Below are 22,232 nucleotides of genomic sequence, written 5' to 3'. Positions count from 1 at the left end.
ATCAAAAGTACGTCATTGTACAATTAGTTACTGTGTCTCTGCTTCAAACATACATCATCCAAACTTCTGGTCTAGGTAGTAAACTTCAATCATCGATTAGAGTACAGTTACACCGCAATTCTATAGCATTATAACACGAGAATAGCACGTCAGAGAGCCTAACGTGGTCGACCAACAGTAGCACAATGATTGTTGCACCTCGCCCATGGTTGCTAGATCCCGAGTTCAAATCCATTACCAAGGGTTGAAAATGTCTTATTATATCATGCAGATGCGAGCCCATGGGGACACCAACGCCCCTGGTGGACGAGAATCTTTCATTGGTTAATGTCTGTAGATGATGATGGGTAACAATGCAATTAGGTAGATAGGCAGATAACCATTTCACGCAGTCTGACATGTACTATGGTTTCTGTTGAAAACAATCACTAGTTTAATGTTTCACTTACAAAGCATTCTGCATTTCAATGCCCGTACCTGCCGCATGACGCAAGATAGTAATAAAGCCAAAGAATAAGCATTTTACAGAAGAGAATGTTGGTATTATGCGCAGTGGAGATACCATGTAACGTGTGATGTGATGTGATACGTGTAATTGGTCTAAAGTAGAAGTGTTTCCACTAAACTAATGCCTGCAGTCACGTTCTAAAGATATAATCCTTTTTAAGCTTTCATTCACGATGGGCATGGATTAGATGTTCAGCCAGGTGATTTAATATCAATTTTATAGGTGCCTCACTGACAGGACTGCCTGACAGGATGGACAAAGTATATGGTTCATCGATCTACACTACCTCGGTACTAGTAAAAAAACGTGGTATATATGTAAAAAGGACTTTAAATTATCAAGTATGTCCTATTTGTACAGGATGCAGTTTCTATGACAGTAAAACTCGACTCAATAGCTTACACAGACACTTTTAAAATCATATTAAGGGATAGTGTTTCAAAAGCAGGAAATGATTTAAGTATGCTAAACTAAACACTCAGAAAGGTATAATGGCAGGATTATGGTCATTATTTTTCAACACCTGTGGTCGTCCTGATTAATCACCCCATATTACGCAGCACACTCAAAACAATCATTATTTAATCGGTTGTCATTGTACCAAATTACCTTTTACCATAGTAACAAAGGAAATGATGATTAAGGGTGGAAATATTCAAATATCCACAAACTATTGTATGGTTACGTTCTAGGCATTTGCAATAAGGGTTAGATACCGCCCACGTCAGCAACAACGATAGCAACCAGAATACGTCATTTTTTTGTGCTGCTGACATGTATAAAAACAGAGGTGCTAGTCTTGGACTCGTCTGTATAGCGTATGCAAACTGTGTGTTAGTCGCAACAATGGATTCTCACCTCTCTGTATCCAGGACAATACTTTACCTTGCTATTTTAGGGTTTGTTTTTCTATCAGAAAGTAAGTGCATTTTAATTTTTTTTATTTTGTTTGCAGTAAGGACTAATGGAATTTCACGTGTTGGAATATATGAACTATTCTGCTGTTTCTGAGCTATGGTTGCACACCGGTCGATGTTAGCTTTATGTTGTTAGGAGTAATATATAGTGGGTCGATGAATGTGTTAAACCAACAACGCAACAGTCGACACAAGTCAGTATTCTTCGAAGTTGGACACTGCAAAAATAATTATATGACTCGAGAAAATTCTCCCTTTTTAAGAAACACAGGAAAACGTGTTATTTAACTTTTTTTAATTTAAATGAGAGTACTATTGAATTGTGTTATAATTTGTTTTAAATCTCTGTATATAGACAATGTTTTTATATAGATAAAAATAATAGCAGAATGTTAATTTTACATATTTTTTTCGTACTGACTAACATTACCTACTATAATATTTATTTTTATAATGTACTATATATATATATATATATATATATATATATATATATATATATATATATATATATATATATATATATATATATATATATATATATATATATATATATATATATATATATATATATATATTGTGGTAGAGTGTAATTAGCATCATACAGCATTAATCCACCGTCAAAGAATTGATTCATGTAAACGTTGCCACTTTAAATAATTTACTTATGACTACAACATTTCGGAGCATTGTTTTTCTGAATTGCAGCATATTCATGGAAAGCAAGAGTCTTTTCAGATGATGACAGATGATGCTCTGAGAATCGTAGACTAGCAACGTATGCATGTATGTACACTTACGACCGTCACACAGAGATCGCTCAATGCAATACCGAACTCGTCAGTCGTATCGCATATTTTGCCATCGATATTTCTCAACATAATGGCATTAATAAAATCATGCACGTGTACCATTAACAATTCATAAGTTGAAAACTGATTAATCGCTATCATTCATCAATAGGACCGGGGATGAAAACGCTTTAGATATTTCTTTTAGATATTTCTATATATACCACATCGACAGGTGTGTAAGTGAAAAACCAATTTGCAGAAAAAAACGATCAACTTACGAGTAGTTCCTGTTCACGGATTCGAGTTCATCGTGGCGATGGTTTTTTTTTTCAAAATACATGCTTACTTTAATATCTGATAAATGAAAGACAGAAGAGGTTATTTTAAATGACATACAATATTGTATAAAGAAAATGAACTGTCAGTGTTTGTTTGTCCGGCTTCGGAAGCAGTCACGCGTGATATTTAATATTCGTGTAGATTGTAGTTTTCCGTGTCGAAAATAAAATTACAAAAACGCAGCCATCAGTTACGTTTGTTTAAGTCGTGAAAATGTATGAGACTTGTTACAAACATTTGCAGATTTCAGTCAGATATGCATTTATTACTTGCTTCCTTCAAATCTATACGTTATATAATTGTATAATCTTTGACTAGCTATGTACATATTTGATATCCGGTAATGTGGCACTAATGAGTCGAGAATGGGTTAATTCAATCCTATGGGACATCATCAATCAATGCAATCTCGCAATTCGTCACTGTCATCTGTGTGTGTGTGATTGGGCCAATACTTTATGCTTTCCATAACGGGAATTTGGTCATGATGACGTATATGCATATTGCCATTGTCACTTAACACTGGTATAGAATAGGAACGTAAGTGATATATAAAGAAATTACTACATGCACTCTATTGCATAGCTGCACGATCCAGTGTTCATTTGAATACAGAATATCATATAGTACTTATTAATATGCGCATATTGCAATGTATTACATTATGACAGAATGTATACTTATAACGTCGTTTGCAAGACGTATTGTACTTTAAAACCACTACAATATAAGGTCACATTCAAAATGTGTTGTAATCTCGATTTCCGTAGTGAGAGCGTCCTCGTCTCACTAAAACGTTTGGAGCGGCATTAAATATAACAAGATTGTTATTGGTCAATCTCCTAGAAATAAAGTTTGCTTGATGGTTACGTCACCAAAACCTGTATGACGTAATTGCGGTTTATTCTTAGCTCTCTAAATCGATCAGCCAGGCACGTTTGCACTGAAGCTTACTTGAATATTCGTATACATGGCAAGATCACCATCGAGGTCGTAAAAATAGTATTAACAGGCATCTATCACACTCCATTGTGTTTTAGAAGAGTCGCAACAAGTATAACATTTTCGTTATGATCTCTAAACAATATTAATATTGACCTCACATATGATCACATCGTTTATTTCATCATTTAATGTCATTGCAATTATATAATTTACAATTGCCGAGGGTTATTGTTCGAATTCGAACATTTCGAACATTTCTGTACATTTTTGTTTTTTAAAAAATACAGGTACTATAATATTTGTCAAATAATTCGTGATTTAATCACTCACGTTACATATTTCAAATCGCTTAATGTCGCTCATTAATAATTGATAAAGTTTATACAATACGCTAAGTATTCCCAAATGGTAATAGGTCAGGCTGCGTTGGTGGCTTTAACCCTAACCTTTACACGGTATTTCTCTGAGGTATGATAAGAATAGGTGTGAATGTACAGTTTACTCCAACAGTGATTTTTTCAGATTTAATGAGGATTTTATGACGCGTTTTTTTTCCTTATCTTGTTCTACTCCGTGAGACTTCTAAGGAAGCGTCACTATGGGGAATCGCGATGAAATGTAACGTCAATATTAAGATGTACGCGCATGTCTACCCATTGTGATTTTCTGCGTGTATTCCCCTGTGTCTGATAATATGTTATTACTTTGCACCCCCTACAAAGACCTGAGCTAATTGTGCGCGTATGTTCGCGGTAGAGACCTTCACGATTTTATGCATTGTTAGGAATGGACCATTAGAAAACTCAGGTGATGGCAGAATAGAAGACGACAATGAGGATCAATAACAAAACAACGGATCTGCACGAAAAAATCCCCCCAAAAATTACCAATTCATCATGAAACAAATATCACAGTTGTTCTGCCATCAACCATTATTCAAAATATATATACAAAATACATTTGAACAACTCAACATTTCGTTGTTTTTTCCGGAAATTTATAATGCAGGTACTACTCTTGTGGTAATTGCACGTGCACAAAACGCTATAATAATAATAAGTATTGTGAGATAAAGCTTCTAAGAGACATTCAAGGTGATATTCAGGAGTTACTCGCTTCTAGTGTGGGGTACCATCGGATCTCATAACGAAACACTAATTTCATTCATGCACAGTCAATTTCCTTGAGTCTCACATCAGGTCTGTTTAATAAGTATAACGCCAGGCAAGACGACCATCGCCCATCCAGCCTTCAGTGTGGTTTCAGTGTCCCCAAGACTTAGAATGTCTTTTTAAACATTTATCGATGTAAATTAACACATGCTGGTGCGTGTTATCACACTGAATACGTTTACTTTCTATAGTATACGTATAATTTAGTTACGCAAGTGCGGAAGTGACTTTTTTCTCACGAGCGGTGTTTATGGTGTGATGTACAGCTGCCAGCATAATACAAACATGACAGTATTATACATCTGTCACCGTGTCGAGTTGTATACCATATTAGGAAATGCGAATTAAATGTGCAACGGTTACGTATTAAAATGAATGGAAAATATACGATTTTCTTGAAAATTTACGAAATTTCATTATTTCTGAACTGTTATTTCCGTTGTGATTCATTTGTCTGAATTGCCATGTTTTCAATATGGCGATCAAATTTCTCATGACTTCTCTTCGTGTTACCTCCGTGGTGTTATAAACACGGTTTATATTATTTATTGATTGTTTTAAAACGATTGTGTTGTTATTAAATTATCAATTTGAAAATGGAAGGTACTAATGTAAAATAACTATGCACAATTTATGAGAGAAAATATTACCATTTTTTCGCGATATACCATCATGCTTGACACAATTAAATTGACATAATGGTGTTAAGACAATGATTACGTATGTACTCAATGTACGTATTTATTCAAGCATCCGGTCGGCTTAGTCAAGTCATCTTATTCATGTCACATGATGTTCAACCCTGCGTTTGTTCTGGTGACAGAATGCTAGAATGTTCAAGTAACTTTGTTATGGTCAATGCACAGAGGGTGTGTATCATATGACGTCATCTCAAGCTTGTTTTGGCCGAAGTTATGAGCTGTATAAAGCAAAAAAAAATGTTAGATAATTAACTGTCAATGTTGTAATTCAACTTAAGTTATTGAATATTGAATCACTTACGTATTTCTACTGAATATAATTATATTTGCTTGACAGGTAATGAAATATACACACAGCCGAACAAAGTACGGGACTATCTATCGAAACATCGAGTTAAGAGGAATAATTCCGAGTCAACATTATCGTTCATCAAAGATCTAATGGAGATCGTAGAAGACTTCAGTATACTGGGTATTTGAGTTAATTGTCTCACACTGCACCATATATAAATATTGTGTGTGTTTAGAGGCCACTGGCCCACCAACCATTAGACAAATACAAGCTTACATATGACAGTCTTTGTATTACTAAACAGAACGAATTTCTTAATTTGTGGTTGGACCGAGCAGCCAAACAAACGTGTCTTGGAGTTCTTATCAAAGAATGCGGTCGCGACGACCAATGCCCCGAACAATATACTATTTTTATAGCGGGGACTATACCGCTATAAATAAATGATTTGCACTCTTTGGCGCTTTATTGGCATATTATAATATTTTATTATGTTATGAACCTAATAAATTCCCACGTAATCAGTAATATTGTGTTTCGAAAGTACGTTAAATGTTATCAAAATATCCAGTTTAGCTCGAAGGTTGGTGAAAGAAACCGGTAGGATTATGGGTAATGGCACGAAGAATTAGAACATTACATTACAGCTTCTAACAATTCGTAACGGAACGAAGTGATATATAGAAAAAAAACGATCAGATCACATAGACACACTTCGCTCTGAAAGTGCAAGGAAAGGATAACATGTTTTCCCAGCATCAAGTAGACTCAACCTGTCAACACAACCTACGCCGGAACATGTATTAAAATCTATAACAATTAAAAAAGACGACATGGCATTAGCTTTGAAACCTTCCCATTATTTTATTTACTCTGCCAATAAAGGGAAATGACACTTCTTAAATGGAAACGCATGTCAACGTGGGCAGTAAGATGTCGATTTGTCGATTTGAATGAATAGCCCATAATAATGATCTAATGTTCAATTGTTTTCAGCTGAACCGTCTAGCTCCACGAACGATTCAACAGAAGAATACATAGGAAGTGACGTAAGTGTACAATTCATGGACATCTAATTGCTCACGCTAAGTAGTTGGTATGGTAATATTCTTTTCACGGAAACAAAGCTTATTAAAAAAATAGTAAATATCAAAATATTCATTGTCTAACTTGGTGTATAACTCTTCATGGAGTTTTTTGTTGTAATTTAGAAAATAATTACTGCGCGCTATGACGTATTTGTGACGTCATGTTTAAATATAACACACTGATACTTATTTCAAATTTAAGCTGCTTATAAAACCTAGATTTGAATTAGCCAACATTCTTTTCACCGTACAGTTTGAGATACGAAATGTTCATAAGAACACAAATAGCAGCGAGTTAAATTAACAAAACAGCCGCCACCTATGTAGTTTAGAAACAATATACTGATATTGTTGCGTCATTGTCATTATTATCACAGTAAAACAATATGCAGATCTGTATAGACTTAATTATTTGTCGCAAAGGCATTCATTTATTGGAAATTCTATATCAACAGGTATGAATGTACCGTGATTGAAATTTCATTACTACGAGTTACCAATGTAACGATTTGAAATTTCCACACAGTAGCGCATACCCGACTCTCGACAGGTTCAAACAATTCTGCATGCTTGTTCTAGCGGATTATTTTTTTTAATGCTTGCAAATACAATTTATTCACAAACTAGATAAGAACACGATTAATTCACAAATAACCAGAGCTTTAGATTAACAAAAGTATCGCCTTCTATTGCAGCTAATTGAACTTTGTTCATGTACTCAGTACGATAATAATCGATTGTCAACTCCCTATAAACAGAGATAATCCAGACTCCTTGACGTATTTACCTTCCTAGTCTGTAGCTCGTACGATAGTTCTGACGATGACGAAGTCTTATCTATTGAAAGCCAATACTTACACCTTGACATTTAAAGGTGTCACGTTATTCATCAATGTGCCACAAACTAGCACATAATTATGTGTCTCAATGGACCAGTACTGATGCGCCTGATATTTAGTCGAATGACGTCAGCAACTTTTGGGCACGTTCGAAGCTGCTTCACGAGTTACTGTCTCGTTTACACAAAACGGACGCAGGTGTTTCAGAATTTCGCGTGTTTCAAATCAAACTTAATCCTTCTTAGTCTCAAGACATGCTTGTATGTTTATGCACGTGTAGCAAAACGCAGGGTTCGACCCGACTGTTAGAAAACACGTGTAACCCGTTCCCGACCGAGGTTTATTCCGCTCAGCGTAAGGGGGCTCGGCTCGTCTCGACTCTGAGTTCAATGTTTAACAAAGTATCAATGCATAAAAAGATGTAAATGCCGAGTTATCTGTAAACAACTGCAAGGAACATTCACAAAGTGATCTATCCCTCAGTTTGTCAGCACGTGTGACAAGCCGTGGTGGCGAGAAGCTATAAAGAAGGGTAGATAAGATGGCAAAGTTGATAAGGTACTCAATAAATTAAATGAAACTGCTGACACGAATTTTAGTATAGACATAGTTTACGCAACCGATTTTCAAGCAGACGTAGATCAGGAGTGACGCGGTTTGTTAAATATTACCTGGCATCATCTTTGGAAAACACGAGTCGTATCGTTAGTTTATTCAACCATGTACTTCCTTTATTTGGCATGCTAGTGTTTGAATATGTATATATTATGAGACATTTGATGATTGCTGTGAATTTATTCAAATATTCATGTTTCGCGAATATAATAGTACGTATCAAAACACAACTAGACTTTCAGTTTTGTGGGAGATACCCGGGGTTACTCGTCGTACCAGAAGAGATTAATCAAAATTATAATACCATACACTTCTATTATTGAATGAACGAACAAATAAGACGGTGTGTGACTCGACATTATCCAACGCGTCAGAGTATGTATACGAGTCGTTCAAACAAACAACTCTCCATAATGCATTCACGTTAAAAAATTCTGGTTATTTTCATCTAGAAAATCACCTATCAGCGTGTTTTCGATTGTCGTTTTCTTGTGAAGAGCTTGGCAACGCACACTCTCGAATTACTTTTTTTAGCCACATCCACTTTTGACGCGTCGTCATTTTAGTGGTATAATGGGATAATGGGGGGGGGGGGCTGCACAGAAGAAAACATGTTTATGGGCAAGCACATTTACAGAAATGTCTTCCTGTAAATCCACTTCAAATCTGAGGAAAACACTAATTTGCTACCTTATTCTCCCCCAGAGTTTGTAATGGTCAATAACAAACATAAGAAATCTCGATAGATGTTGCGTCTTTAAATAATAACGAGCTTGTAATTGCGATATATATTCCATTATAGGAATATTATGAAGATCTCCAAAAACATGCCGGGCTTGGTACAATATTCTCAAAAACAAAACCCATAGTTCCTTATAAGATGCCAGATGAGGTATTCTCCGATTATTGGTTTGATGAGCAGCCAACAACGCCGCAACCAGAGAGCATGCCAACAAAACGAGGGGTGAGTAAATACAAAACGAACATTAGGTAGATTTCCAACATACTAGTACTGCGGTGGCAGGTTATATTTCATGTCTGAGTACGTGAGCATCTTTATTTCAAATGAGTGTACACGTTGCTCACGTAATCAGGCACATACCATGCGCACTGTAAACACGCAATAACTTCATTTTAGTTCGTCGAATATTTCTATTTTTGACAAAAAAAGTGTTCGAATGTGGCATCAATAATTCGGAACGTGCTCAAAGTTGGCGACGTTGCAAACGAATCATCTGAAAATGCATGCAAGACAAACGGTACTAGATAAGAAAATGTTAAATATTTGTTATATTCATAATTGTTTAGCGTGCCCACGTAATGCGAGACACTTGCCAAGAGATCGGTGATTATGAGTTAGTAACCAACGCGATGAACCAATACATGGCGGTAGTCGCTGTCCATCCAAATACATGGGTTTATACCACTAGATGTTCTACAGTCAATACACCGTGCAGAGGATTAACAAGTAAGTCTGTGAAATCGATTCAATATGCATTATAAATTAGTTTCTACATATGGTCACAATAATCCACCACTCTTTCATTTAAGTCTATTTAAGTTGTTATTTTCTGAAAGTCGTTTTTTTTGTTGAATTACATTATATTGATTTTCGGAGATGTGTTTAAACCAATAAAATGTCACACTGTTCAGCCATATTTGATTTCGCTTTACAAGTATTCATTATTCGAGTTGATGTGTGACGTGTAATGACCTTTGCAGAATGTGATGTTTTATTTGTGAATCACAGGGCTAATATGATAATTAATCGATTAGTTTAAAATAAACTAAAAAAAAATTGAAAGATATTCAGTTGCTATAATGCATCTATAATTCAAATCACTGTTATGGAGATTACATTATTGCATAAATCAATTATTATTTCTTCATAACCTCCAGCCATTTATTGCTAAATATAATAATCAGATAACTATAACAGATTAGAATATATATTTATATATGTTTGTATGGCAAATATATATAAAACTCAAATCCGAATTTCATGACACCAACTATACCCACAGTTCATCGTCGATTCTATTTAAATACACTTTACTCCAATAAATAATAATAATAATAATAATATATTGTTGGTCAGATGACAACAATCAAGGTATATTTATTAAATATATATATTTATATATTTCATAGGATTTGGTATTAACTCAGCGTGCAAACAAAAGAAGGGATGGGCCCTTGCGTATGTGAAGTCGGTTGAAGACGATCAACCCGTGGGAGAATATGACTGGCAATGGATTGCTATTGACCGAGCGTGTAGCTGTGGTATCTCATTCTGATTCATATCCACAAATAAACCTATTACTCAAATATCGAAAAGAGAAACGCAGCGCGCACTCACACTGCGCATGACGTCAGTACAGTGTTCCATATAAGGAAACTAAACTTCTTTATTGGAGTATTATTTAGACGACATGCGCAGTTGAATGTGCAGTGAACTGAGACGACAGAGATAGCACGAAGAAAATGTAATTACTTGAAATGAGATGCAACCTACTGAAATATCTGACGGCTGGTAATAAATGTTACAGAAAATACGAGGAATCAATGTTTGCTTCTCAAACACGAAATGTTCCTCCTGCTGTGAAAACGAGTTTCAGAAAACGACATTTCCCGCCTAAACACTTGGGAGAGTTCTACCATGGTTGATGTACTTTTTATTTTCTTGGCTAATTGTGGGAACTATTTATATTTTAACACCAGTTATTGGCGTGCATGGCAGACTGATACATGGTGCTGATATGGGCGATTATGAACACTCATTATGTATGCATATGCTCGGGGCATTTTAATATAGCTTTTGTATTGTGTAGCGATTAACCAATATGAGTCATGTTTCATAGATGTGTTTTTTTAATGGCTGGAGATTGTCAATAAATGAGTCATCTCATCAATTTGCAGACCCACATTCATCATCGCTAAGTTGAAAAGTAATTCAGAATTTGTAGCATTGTATTCAAGCAGAACGTTATTCGCAACAATAATTGTATAATTACTATTGTTGACAGCACACTTACCTCCAAACATTTCACTGGACCCCTCACCATCTACCCTAGGACTTGTAGATTCAAACTGAGTCAATAAATAAATATATTCTAAAAAAACTGTAGCGTTTGGTTTTACATAAATGTGGTATTATAAACATAATTTGAAACAGACTTATAATCATGCTATATTCATTTATGTTCTTTAGTGTATGTGGATTCAAATAGACTGGCACTTTCTGCTGGAATGCTATGATATATACAATTTTGCCACGTTGAACTGTTTTCAATGACATCGAGAGTAGCGAAGCATTGACAGAACACACTGCGTTTTAATTAACAGGAAAGCTTTTGTATAAACAAAATTAATAGCAAATCATTTATATCTTGACTTAAAATGTGAATTTTCGTTGATTTTTCAATTTGCTGTGGGGCATCCTTGCCAAATACTCAATTTATTATTCATATGTATTGTCAGAATAATTCACGCATAAAAAGAGCTCTAACAGTTACATAAAATATTTGTCTGAGGATTATTTTCGGGTGCATTTTCATGGGACTGTGACTATGCTTCCCTGACCATTTCGTCATTAAATCTAGGCCCATATTAACCAAAATTGTAAGCCAAGAAATGCTAAAAAAAATCAAATAAAAAAACAGCATGTATTGAACAAATTATTCCCAGGCAAAGAATAAATGTTCTAGCTCAGAAGAGTAAATACACAAAGTTACCGATAGCCGCGGGTGTTTATTTCATATGTTAATTACTCAAAAGAATGAGCGAAGCGCATGCGCACAGAGAAAGTTAATAATGATCTTACGGATATTCACCAGTCACGGTGAAGAGATTGCTTGAACTGATATATTCCACATCCACGGAGACGCCAGTTGACCAAACATAACACATCAAAGGTGTTAGTTTAGTTATACATTTCAAAGATTTGTGAAGTATGTGATGGAAAATACACTATTAAATCAATTTGACACGTATTATATACAGGGAGAAAGACTTAAATTATCATTAGCGACGTTAGGAAATACTGAGCAGCGCCGCCATCGACGATGAACGGGTGCGCTTCCATTCGAAATCCCGTCCGGGTTTGTGTTCGTGATTATATTCAATTCAACGGCTATGACATGGCATACGCCTGAGATCAAATTACTGGCAACACCAAATATGTGACGAATCAGGCTACTTACAACAGCATTCGTGATTGGCAGAAACCCGGGGCAGAACCTTCTCCAATTCGCAACAACCGTGGTACGTCTTTCGTGGAACCAACTTTACATATCAACTTCAACATCACTGCAGCTACACAGCTGCACATAGCAATGCAATTATTCAAATGATACCACAGTCAAAAATGTATGGTTATCAAATGTGAGATTGCACTTGTTTAGTTAGGTCAAAGGACGTTTTGGTAAGGCGGAATCCTTTTGATATATAGATGGAGCGGACAATTGTCTTCGGTGGGGGTGTAGACTGACACACACAAAATAAAAGTTCTTTCAACAGAAGTTCAAACAATATTTTAAAAATCCTTTTGTTTGGATGTTGCTCTCAGGCAAAAATCACTGCTACAGTAGTGTGAATATAAATAAGCTCACACCAAGATTGTAATTGATACATCGATAACCGTCGTAGCATGGTTGAAAATACAAGTACAAATCTGGTGAAAGTACGTGGTACCGAAAACAGGAAGTACATGATTCACATTTAGAGCAAAATTGAAAATCATCTACAAAACTAGTCGGGGAGGTAGCTGACATCTTTTGATAAGGCTTGAGCGTGGACTCAATCTTTCCTTCAAGTACCCCGCCCTAAATGACGCACGAGCCAATCAACTTCCATCATATTGCAATGCCGCTGCAACACTGTATTCATAATTCAGGCTCCCGTACGTAGGCATCACGCATATGCCACCTGCCAATCACAGATTGTGCCCACACAAATACTCACATTCTCGACATCACATACAATAGAAATGTAGGATGATAGTTCGCTGTTTTATTGTGGACCAAAGAAAGTATATTATTAGAACTTCAAATTTTGACTAACCTGTCCTCAATGCTCGGTCGTTTAAGGGCGGCAGTCATCGCGCTGCGTCCGGTTAGATATGGGATTCATAGCGACGTATACAACGCGTGTAAAATACATTATTTATTTACATGAAATTCGACCATGCGCTGCGCAACGACCACCGCGCTTTAACTCTAGCAGTTGCTGTTTTGGTATAGATGAGAACTCTAAAAATTATATGTCATTGCAAATTAGTAATGAAAGTTCGTAAAATTTTAGAAAACCAGCAAACATTAGTAAGCACATAGAAATATCCGACAATTTAGTGCAAAATCCCACCAAAGATTGGGCTGGAATGGGTTTTCTGTGGCATCATTCTTCTATGACACCTTTACAAGAGGGTCAAGAGAATCTAAAAAAATATGCACTAAGGATCATGACTTGTTCATATCAACCAAATGTATAAAAATCAATGTCAAGTTCATGGGACTGGCTTGAAAATGTCCACATTATAAATATTAGCAAAGTCAATTTAATGCCTATAGTATAACACATAGTTAGAACGCAATATAACATGTGGAAGACATTTAGAGATTGTCAACGTCCCGTTTCTCACAATTGTCGACCACAAATTTAGATCTGCGGCAGGAAAACAGTTATCATTAGAAAAAGCAGCTTCAAGGTCAGAATACAGGCTCTTTCCGTGCGTCTTTGAATCAGGTATTATTTGTTTTTTAATTAATTGAAGAACTTGCCTTATATGACTATACCGGGTGTATTCGGTAACCATATATAAGCATTCACGAAACTTGCATTGGGGCTTAACAGTGACCAAAATCGTGATCTATTTCAAGCCGGTATAAGCAGCACAGCAAGTACTTTGTACCTCCAAATATACGCCCACACTCATGGAATGATATATGGAAATACATCTAATGTATCAACTGCCTTTGACTGTAAATCTGCTTTAATGCTACCATTGCATATGATTTTGACCACGTGTTGGTTATACGTATAACATTCATTTCGGAGCAAAACTGAATAACATGTTTCCAGGCAGGGTTTCTATTTGGTCCAGCCTGTTACCAATTGCTATGCCCCTTTAGCACTAGTAGCAAAACCGCCATAGCTTCACATTCAACACACTTGTGTAAGAAACTGTAAAATGACTCATTTTCATTGAGTTTAATTTTCGCTGATTTACCATTTCAGGCATATTCACTGGGTTTTAAATTCACGGTTTTATCGTTTAGATAATGTGTTCTATGCTAAATTTTACATATTCACTAGGTTTTAATTTTAAATTAGCACATTTTCCAGTCAGCGAAATAAGCAAAATGATAACCCAATGAATAATTAACCCTTTTACAGTACACAGATTGTTGAATGTCTGCAAAGGATCTCCCGATGCTTCTGTGATATGAACATTGTCCATGACTACTCTCTATAGCATAATGTATATATCAAATTCTTTATCGTACCCCTTTCGCACCAAGATCATCATCTATACATACTAGAGCTGGAATATTCTGTTCCCGCCATGTCACAATGTTTCCTTAATTTCGTAAACACATAAGGTGCCAAGGATAACACGAAGAAGAGGACATTTGATATAAGTTAGGATGGTTACGATCGTGCTCGCATTTCCGTGAAAACCTGATGAAATCCCAATGACTGTTGGAAATGTTCACGAGGTGATAAGCAGGTTTGATATCATTGAGCATTTCCATCATAGCCCTGCGAGGGTTGTTCGAGCAGACATTGGTTGGTTCCGTAACAAAACATAACGATGTATGGTTTGTATTTGGTGTACCGATGATTCGTTTTGTGAATGGGTTCCAAAAAACGTGCAATCATATTACAAAGTGCTTATCTGAGTATAAAGTACATATCTGTCATACCTCTACTAGGGGCTTATTGCTGCATTATTGAGCAGTCCGCCAACCAATGACCTGTTTTCCCACCACACAAATGGCAGGCATCTATCATGTTTTTGAATGACGACGTCCTTGCTAGAAGCATATGATATCATCAATTTAGAAACTGTTTTCATTTGTTGTAGTGCTACTGTTCAACGGGTCGTACTTGGCTCGCTTTTCTGCCCTCTTTGCGAATTTACAGATTTGTGTGTCATCTTCTTTGTTGCTTACAAACCTCTGTGTCTCGTATTCTTTTGCCATCCTCCAGTATCTGCATACCGTGAACCAATTTCATACTTGTGTCTAGGGTTGCTTTATCTCTTCTAATTGTGTTGTCTTCTAATAATGCTTTTTATCTATGGAATCCATAATCTGCTAATTATGATTGTGTTGCCTTTTGCACACCTTTGAAATTCTGTGGATAATACTTTAATTTCTGTGTTATAAACACGGTTTATATTATTTATTGATTGTTTTAAAACGATTGTGTTGTTATTAAATTATCAATTTGAAAATGGAAGGTACTAATGTAAAATAACTATGCACAATTTATGAGAGAAAATATTACCATTTTTTCGCGATATACCATCATGCTTGACACAATTAAATTGACATAATGGTGTTAAGACAATGATTACGTATGTACTCAATGTACGTATTTATTCAAGCATCCGGTCGGCTTAGTCAAGTCATCTTATTCATGTCACATGATGTTCAACCCTGCGTTTGTTCTGGTGACAGAATGCTAGAATGTTCAAGTAACTTTGTTATGGTCAATGCACAGAGGGTGTGTATCATATGACGTCATCTCAAGCTTGTTTTGGCCGAAGTTATGAGCTGTATAAAGCAAAAAAAAATGTTAGATAATTAACTGTCAATGTTGTAATTCAACTTAAGTTATTGAATATTGAATCACTTACGTATTTCTACTGAATATAATTATATTTGCTTGACAGGTAATGAAATATACACACAGCCGAACAAAGTACGGGACTATCTATCGAAACATCGAGTTAAGAGGAATAATTCCGAGTCAACATTATCGTTCATCAAAGATCTAATGGAGATCGTAGAAGACTTCAGTATACTGGGTATTTGAGTTAATTGTCTCACACTGCACCATATATAAATATTGTGTGTGTTTAGAGGCCACTGGCCCACCAACCATTAGACAAATACAAGCTTACATATGACAGTCTTTGTATTACTAAACAGAACGAATTTCTTAATTTGTGGTTGGACCGAGCAGCCAAACAAACGTGTCTTGGAGTTCTTATCAAAGAATGCGGTCGCGACGACCAATGCCCCGAACAATATACTATTTTTATAGCGGGGACTATACCGCTATAAATAAATGATTTGCACTCTTTGGCGCTTTATTGGCATATTATAATATTTTATTATGTTATGAACCTAATAAATTCCCACGTAATCAGTAATATTGTGTTTCGAAAGTACGTTAAATGTTATCAAAATATCCAGTTTAGCTCGAAGGTTGGTGAAAGAAACCGGTAGGATTATGGGTAATGGCACGAAGAATTAGAACATTACATTACAGCTTCTAACAATTCGTAACGGAACGAAGTGATATATAGAAAAAAAACGATCAGATCACATAGACACACTTCGCTCTGAAAGTGCAAGGAAAGGATAACATGTTTTCCCAGCATCAAGTAGACTCAACCTGTCAACACAACCTACGCCGGAACATGTATTAAAATCTATAACAATTAAAAAAGACGACATGGCATTAGCTTTGAAACCTTCCCATTATTTTATTTACTCTGCCAATAAAGGGAAATGACACTTCTTAAATGGAAACGCATGTCAACGTGGGCAGTAAGATGTCGATTTGTCGATTTGAATGAATAGCCCATAATAATGATCTAATGTTCAATTGTTTTCAGCTGAACCGTCTAGCTCCACGAACGATTCAACAGAAGAATACATAGGAAGTGACGTAAGTGTACAATTCATGGACATCTAATTGCTCACGCTAAGTAGTTGGTATGGTAATATTCTTTTCACGGAAACAAAGCTTATTAAAAAAATAGTAAATATCAAAATATTCATTGTCTAACTTGGTGTATAACTCTTCATGGAGTTTTTTGTTGTAATTTAGAAAATAATTACTGCGCGCTATGACGTATTTGTGACGTCATGTTTAAATATAACACACTGATACTTATTTCAAATTTAAGCTGCTTATAAAACCTAGATTTGAATTAGCCAACATTCTTTTCACCGTACAGTTTGAGATACGAAATGTTCATAAGAACACAAATAGCAGCGAGTTAAATTAACAAAACAGCCGCCACCTATGTAGTTTAGAAACAATATACTGATATTGTTGCGTCATTGTCATTATTATCACAGTAAAACAATATGCAGATCTGTATAGACTTAATTATTTGTCGCAAAGGCATTCATTTATTGGAAATTCTATATCAACAGGTATGAATGTACCGTGATTGAAATTTCATTACTACGAGTTACCAATGTAACGATTTGAAATTTCCACACAGTAGCGCATACCCGACTCTCGACAGGTTCAAACAATTCTGCATGCTTGTTCTAGCGGATTATTTTTTTTAATGCTTGCAAATACAATTTATTCACAAACTAGATAAGAACACGATTAATTCACAAATAACCAGAGCTTTAGATTAACAAAAGTATCGCCTTCTATTGCAGCTAATTGAACTTTGTTCATGTACTCAGTACGATAATAATCGATTGTCAACTCCCTATAAACAGAGATAATCCAGACTCCTTGACGTATTTACCTTCCTAGTCTGTAGCTCGTACGATAGTTCTGACGATGACGAAGTCTTATCTATTGAAAGCCAATACTTACACCTTGACATTTAAAGGTGTCACGTTATTCATCAATGTGCCACAAACTAGCACATAATTATGTGTCTCAATGGACCAGTACTGATGCGCCTGATATTTAGTCGAATGACGTCAGCAACTTTTGGGCACGTTCGAAGCTGCTTCACGAGTTACTGTCTCGTTTACACAAAACGGACGCAGGTGTTTCAGAATTTCGCGTGTTTCAAATCAAACTTAATCCTTCTTAGTCTCAAGACATGCTTGTATGTTTATGCACGTGTAGCAAAACGCAGGGTTCGACCCGACTGTTAGAAAACACGTGTAACCCGTTCCCGACCGAGGTTTATTCCGCTCAGCGTAAGGGGGCTCGGCTCGTCTCGACTCTGAGTTCAATGTTTAACAAAGTATCAATGCATAAAAAGATGTAAATGCCGAGTTATCTGTAAACAACTGCAAGGAACATTCACAAAGTGATCTATCCCTCAGTTTGTCAGCACGTGTGACAAGCCGTGGTGGCGAGAAGCTATAAAGAAGGGTAGATAAGATGGCAAAGTTGATAAGGTACTCAATAAATTAAATGAAACTGCTGACACGAATTTTAGTATAGACATAGTTTACGCAACCGATTTTCAAGCAGACGTAGATCAGGAGTGACGCGGTTTGTTAAATATTACCTGGCATCATCTTTGGAAAACACGAGTCGTATCGTTAGTTTATTCAACCATGTACTTCCTTTATTTGGCATGCTAGTGTTTGAATATGTATATATTATGAGACATTTGATGATTGCTGTGAATTTATTCAAATATTCATGTTTCGCGAATATAATAGTACGTATCAAAACACAACTAGACTTTCAGTTTTGTGGGAGATACCCGGGGTTACTCGTCGTACCAGAAGAGATTAATCAAAATTATAATACCATACACTTCTATTATTGAATGAACGAACAAATAAGACGGTGTGTGACTCGACATTATCCAACGCGTCAGAGTATGTATACGAGTCGTTCAAACAAACAACTCTCCATAATGCATTCACGTTAAAAAATTCTGGTTATTTTCATCTAGAAAATCACCTATCAGCGTGTTTTCGATTGTCGTTTTCTTGTGAAGAGCTTGGCAACGCACACTCTCGAATTACTTTTTTTAGCCACATCCACTTTTGACGCGTCGTCATTTTAGTGGTATAATGGGATAATGGGGGGGGGGGGGCTGCACAGAAGAAAACATGTTTATGGGCAAGCACATTTACAGAAATGTCTTCCTGTAAATCCACTTCAAATCTGAGGAAAACACTAATTTGCTACCTTATTCTCCCCCAGAGTTTGTAATGGTCAATAACAAACATAAGCAATCTCGATAGATGTTGCGTCTTTAAATAATAACGAGCTTGTAATTGCGATATATATTCCATTATAGGAATATTATGAAGATCTCCAAAAACATGCCGGGCTTGGTACAATATTCTCAAAAACAAAACCCATAGTTCCTTATAAGATGCCAGATGAGGTATTCTCCGATTATTGGTTTGATGAGCAGCCAACAACGCCGCAACCAGAGAGCATGCCAACAAAACGAGGGGTGAGTAAATACAAAACGAACATTAGGTAGATTTCCAACATACTAGTACTGCGGTGGCAGGTTATATTTCATGTCTGAGTACGTGAGCATCTTTATTTCAAATGAGTGTACACGTTGCTCACGTAATCAGGCACATACCATGCGCACTGTAAACACGCAATAACTTCATTTTAGTTCGTCGAATATTTCTATTTTTGACAAAAAAAGTGTTCGAATGTGGCATCAATAATTCGGAACGTGCTCAAAGTTGGCGACGTTGCAAACGAATCATCTGAAAATGCATGCAAGACAAACGGTACTAGATAAGAAAATGTTAAATATTTGTTATATTCATAATTGTTTAGCGTGCCCACGTAATGCGAGACACTTGCCAAGAGATCGGTGATTATGAGTTAGTAACCAACGCGATGAACCAATACATGGCGGTAGTCGCTGTCCATCCAAATACATGGGTTTATACCACTAGATGTTCTACAGTCAATACACCGTGCAGAGGATTAACAAGTAAGTCTGTGAAATCGATTCAATATGCATTATAAATTAGTTTCTACATATGGTCACAATAATCCACCACTCTTTCATTTAAGTCTATTTAAGTTGTTATTTTCTGAAAGTCGTTTTTTTTGTTGAATTACATTATATTGATTTTCGGAGATGTGTTTAAACCAATAAAATGTCACACTGTTCAGCCATATTTGATTTCGCTTTACAAGTATTCATTATTCGAGTTGATGTGTGACGTGTAATGACCTTTGCAGAATGTGATGTTTTATTTGTGAATCACAGGGCTAATATGATAATTAATCGATTAGTTTAAAATAAACTAAAAAAAAATTGAAAGATATTCAGTTGCTATAATGCATCTATAATTCAAATCACTGTTATGGAGATTACATTATTGCATAAATCAATTATTATTTCTTCATAACCTCCAGCCATTTATTGCTAAATATAATAATCAGATAACTATAACAGATTAGAATATATATTTATATATGTTTGTATGGCAAATATATATAAAACTCAAATCCGAATTTCATGACACCAACTATACCCACAGTTCATCGTCGATTCTATTTAAATACACTTTACTCCAATAAATAATAATAATAATAATAATATATTGTTGGTCAGATGACAACAATCAAGGTATATTTATTAAATATATATATTTATATATTTCATAGGATTTGGTATTAACTCAGCGTGCAAACAAAAGAAGGGATGGGCCCTTGCGTATGTGAAGTCGGTTGAAGACGATCAACCCGTGGGAGAATATGACTGGCAATGGATTGCTATTGACCGAGCGTGTAGCTGTGGTATCTCATTCTGATTCATATCCACAAATAAACCTATTACTCAAATATCGAAAAGAGAAACGCAGCGCGCACTCACACTGCGCATGACGTCAGTACAGTGTTCCATATAAGGAAACTAAACTTCTTTATTGGAGTATTATTTAGACGACATGCGCAGTTGAATGTGCAGTGAACTGAGACGACAGAGATAGCACGAAGAAAATGTAATTACTTGAAATGAGATGCAACCTACTGAAATATCTGACGGCTGGTAATAAATGTTACAGAAAATACGAGGAATCAATGTTTGCTTCTCAAACACGAAATGTTCCTCCTGCTGTGAAAACGAGTTTCAGAAAACGACATTTCCCGCCTAAACACTTGGGAGAGTTCTACCATGGTTGATGTACTTTTTATTTTCTTGGCTAATTGTGGGAACTATTTATATTTTAACACCAGTTATTGGCGTGCATGGCAGACTGATACATGGTGCTGATATGGGCGATTATGAACACTCATTATGTATGCATATGCTCGGGGCATTTTAATATAGCTTTTGTATTGTGTAGCGATTAACCAATATGAGTCATGTTTCATAGATGTGTTTTTTTAATGGCTGGAGATTGTCAATAAATGAGTCATCTCATCAATTTGCAGACCCACATTCATCATCGCTAAGTTGAAAAGTAATTCAGAATTTGTAGCATTGTATTCAAGCAGAACGTTATTCGCAACAATAATTGTATAATTACTATTGTTGACAGCACACTTACCTCCAAACATTTCACTGGACCCCTCACCATCTACCCTAGGACTTGTAGATTCAAACTGAGTCAATAAATAAATATATTCTAAAAAAACTGTAGCGTTTGGTTTTACATAAATGTGGTATTATAAACATAATTTGAAACAGACTTATAATCATGCTATATTCATTTATGTTCTTTAGTGTATGTGGATTCAAATAGACTGGCACTTTCTGCTGGAATGCTATGATATATACAATTTTGCCACGTTGAACTGTTTTCAATGACATCGAGAGTAGCGAAGCATTGACAGAACACACTGCGTTTTAATTAACAGGAAAGCTTTTGTATAAACAAAATTAATAGCAAATCATTTATATCTTGACTTAAAATGTGAATTTTCGTTGATTTTTCAATTTGCTGTGGGGCATCCTTGCCAAATACTCAATTTATTATTCATATGTATTGTCAGAATAATTCACGCATAAAAAGAGCTCTAACAGTTACATAAAATATTTGTCTGAGGATTATTTTCGGGTGCATTTTCATGGGACTGTGACTATGCTTCCCTGACCATTTCGTCATTAAATCTAGGCCCATATTAACCAAAATTGTAAGC

At 35.7% G+C, this 22,232-nt stretch overlaps 2 protein-coding genes across 2 annotated transcripts; both read left to right on the top strand.

Annotated features, from left to right (window-relative positions):
- Window positions 1-1,341: 1,341 nt before the first annotated feature.
- Window positions 1,342-10,538, top strand: LOC100379070 (uncharacterized). Its single transcript, XM_002738447.3, has 6 exons — window positions 1,342-1,427; window positions 5,714-5,848; window positions 6,665-6,717; window positions 9,013-9,174; window positions 9,519-9,678; window positions 10,362-10,538. The coding sequence occupies exons 1-6, from the start codon at window positions 1,355-1,357 to the stop codon at window positions 10,505-10,507; spliced, it is 729 nt and encodes a 242-aa protein (XP_002738493.1). The 5' UTR covers window positions 1,342-1,354; the 3' UTR covers window positions 10,508-10,538.
- A 4,364-nt stretch (window positions 10,539-14,902) lies between these two features.
- On the top strand, window positions 14,903-21,727 carry LOC146733813 (uncharacterized). The gene is made up of 6 exons (XM_085490971.1): window positions 14,903-14,996; window positions 16,108-16,242; window positions 17,059-17,111; window positions 19,408-19,569; window positions 19,914-20,073; window positions 20,757-21,727. The coding sequence occupies exons 1-6, from the start codon at window positions 14,903-14,905 to the stop codon at window positions 20,900-20,902; spliced, it is 750 nt and encodes a 249-aa protein (XP_085347097.1). The 3' UTR covers window positions 20,903-21,727.
- The last annotated feature ends 505 nt before the right edge of the window (window positions 21,728-22,232 follow it).

Source organism: Saccoglossus kowalevskii, chromosome 16 (assembly GCF_978046115.1).
Source record: "Saccoglossus kowalevskii chromosome 16, keSacKowa6.1, whole genome shotgun sequence".
NCBI lineage: Eukaryota > Metazoa > Hemichordata > Enteropneusta > Harrimaniidae > Saccoglossus > Saccoglossus kowalevskii.
This window is presented reverse-complemented; position numbering and strand designations above follow the sequence as displayed.

Excerpts from the sequence above, each read along its gene's own strand:
- LOC146733813 (XM_085490971.1), top strand. The coding sequence starts at position 14,903 with ATGACTGTTGGAAATGTTCACGAGGTGATAAGCAGGTTTGATATCATT. Across the intron at positions 19,570-19,913 it reads GCATGCCAACAAAACGAGGG|CGTGCCCACGTAATGCGAGA; the intron begins GTGAGTAAATAC and ends ATAATTGTTTAG. Across the intron at positions 20,074-20,756 it reads ACCGTGCAGAGGATTAACAA|GATTTGGTATTAACTCAGCG; the intron begins GTAAGTCTGTGA and ends TATATTTCATAG.
- LOC100379070 (XM_002738447.3), top strand. The coding sequence starts at position 1,355 with ATGGATTCTCACCTCTCTGTATCCAGGACAATACTTTACCTTGCTATT. Across the intron at positions 1,428-5,713 it reads GTTTGTTTTTCTATCAGAAA|GTAATGAAATATACACACAG; the intron begins GTAAGTGCATTT and ends TTTGCTTGACAG. Across the intron at positions 6,718-9,012 it reads AAGAATACATAGGAAGTGAC|GAATATTATGAAGATCTCCA; the intron begins GTAAGTGTACAA and ends ATTCCATTATAG.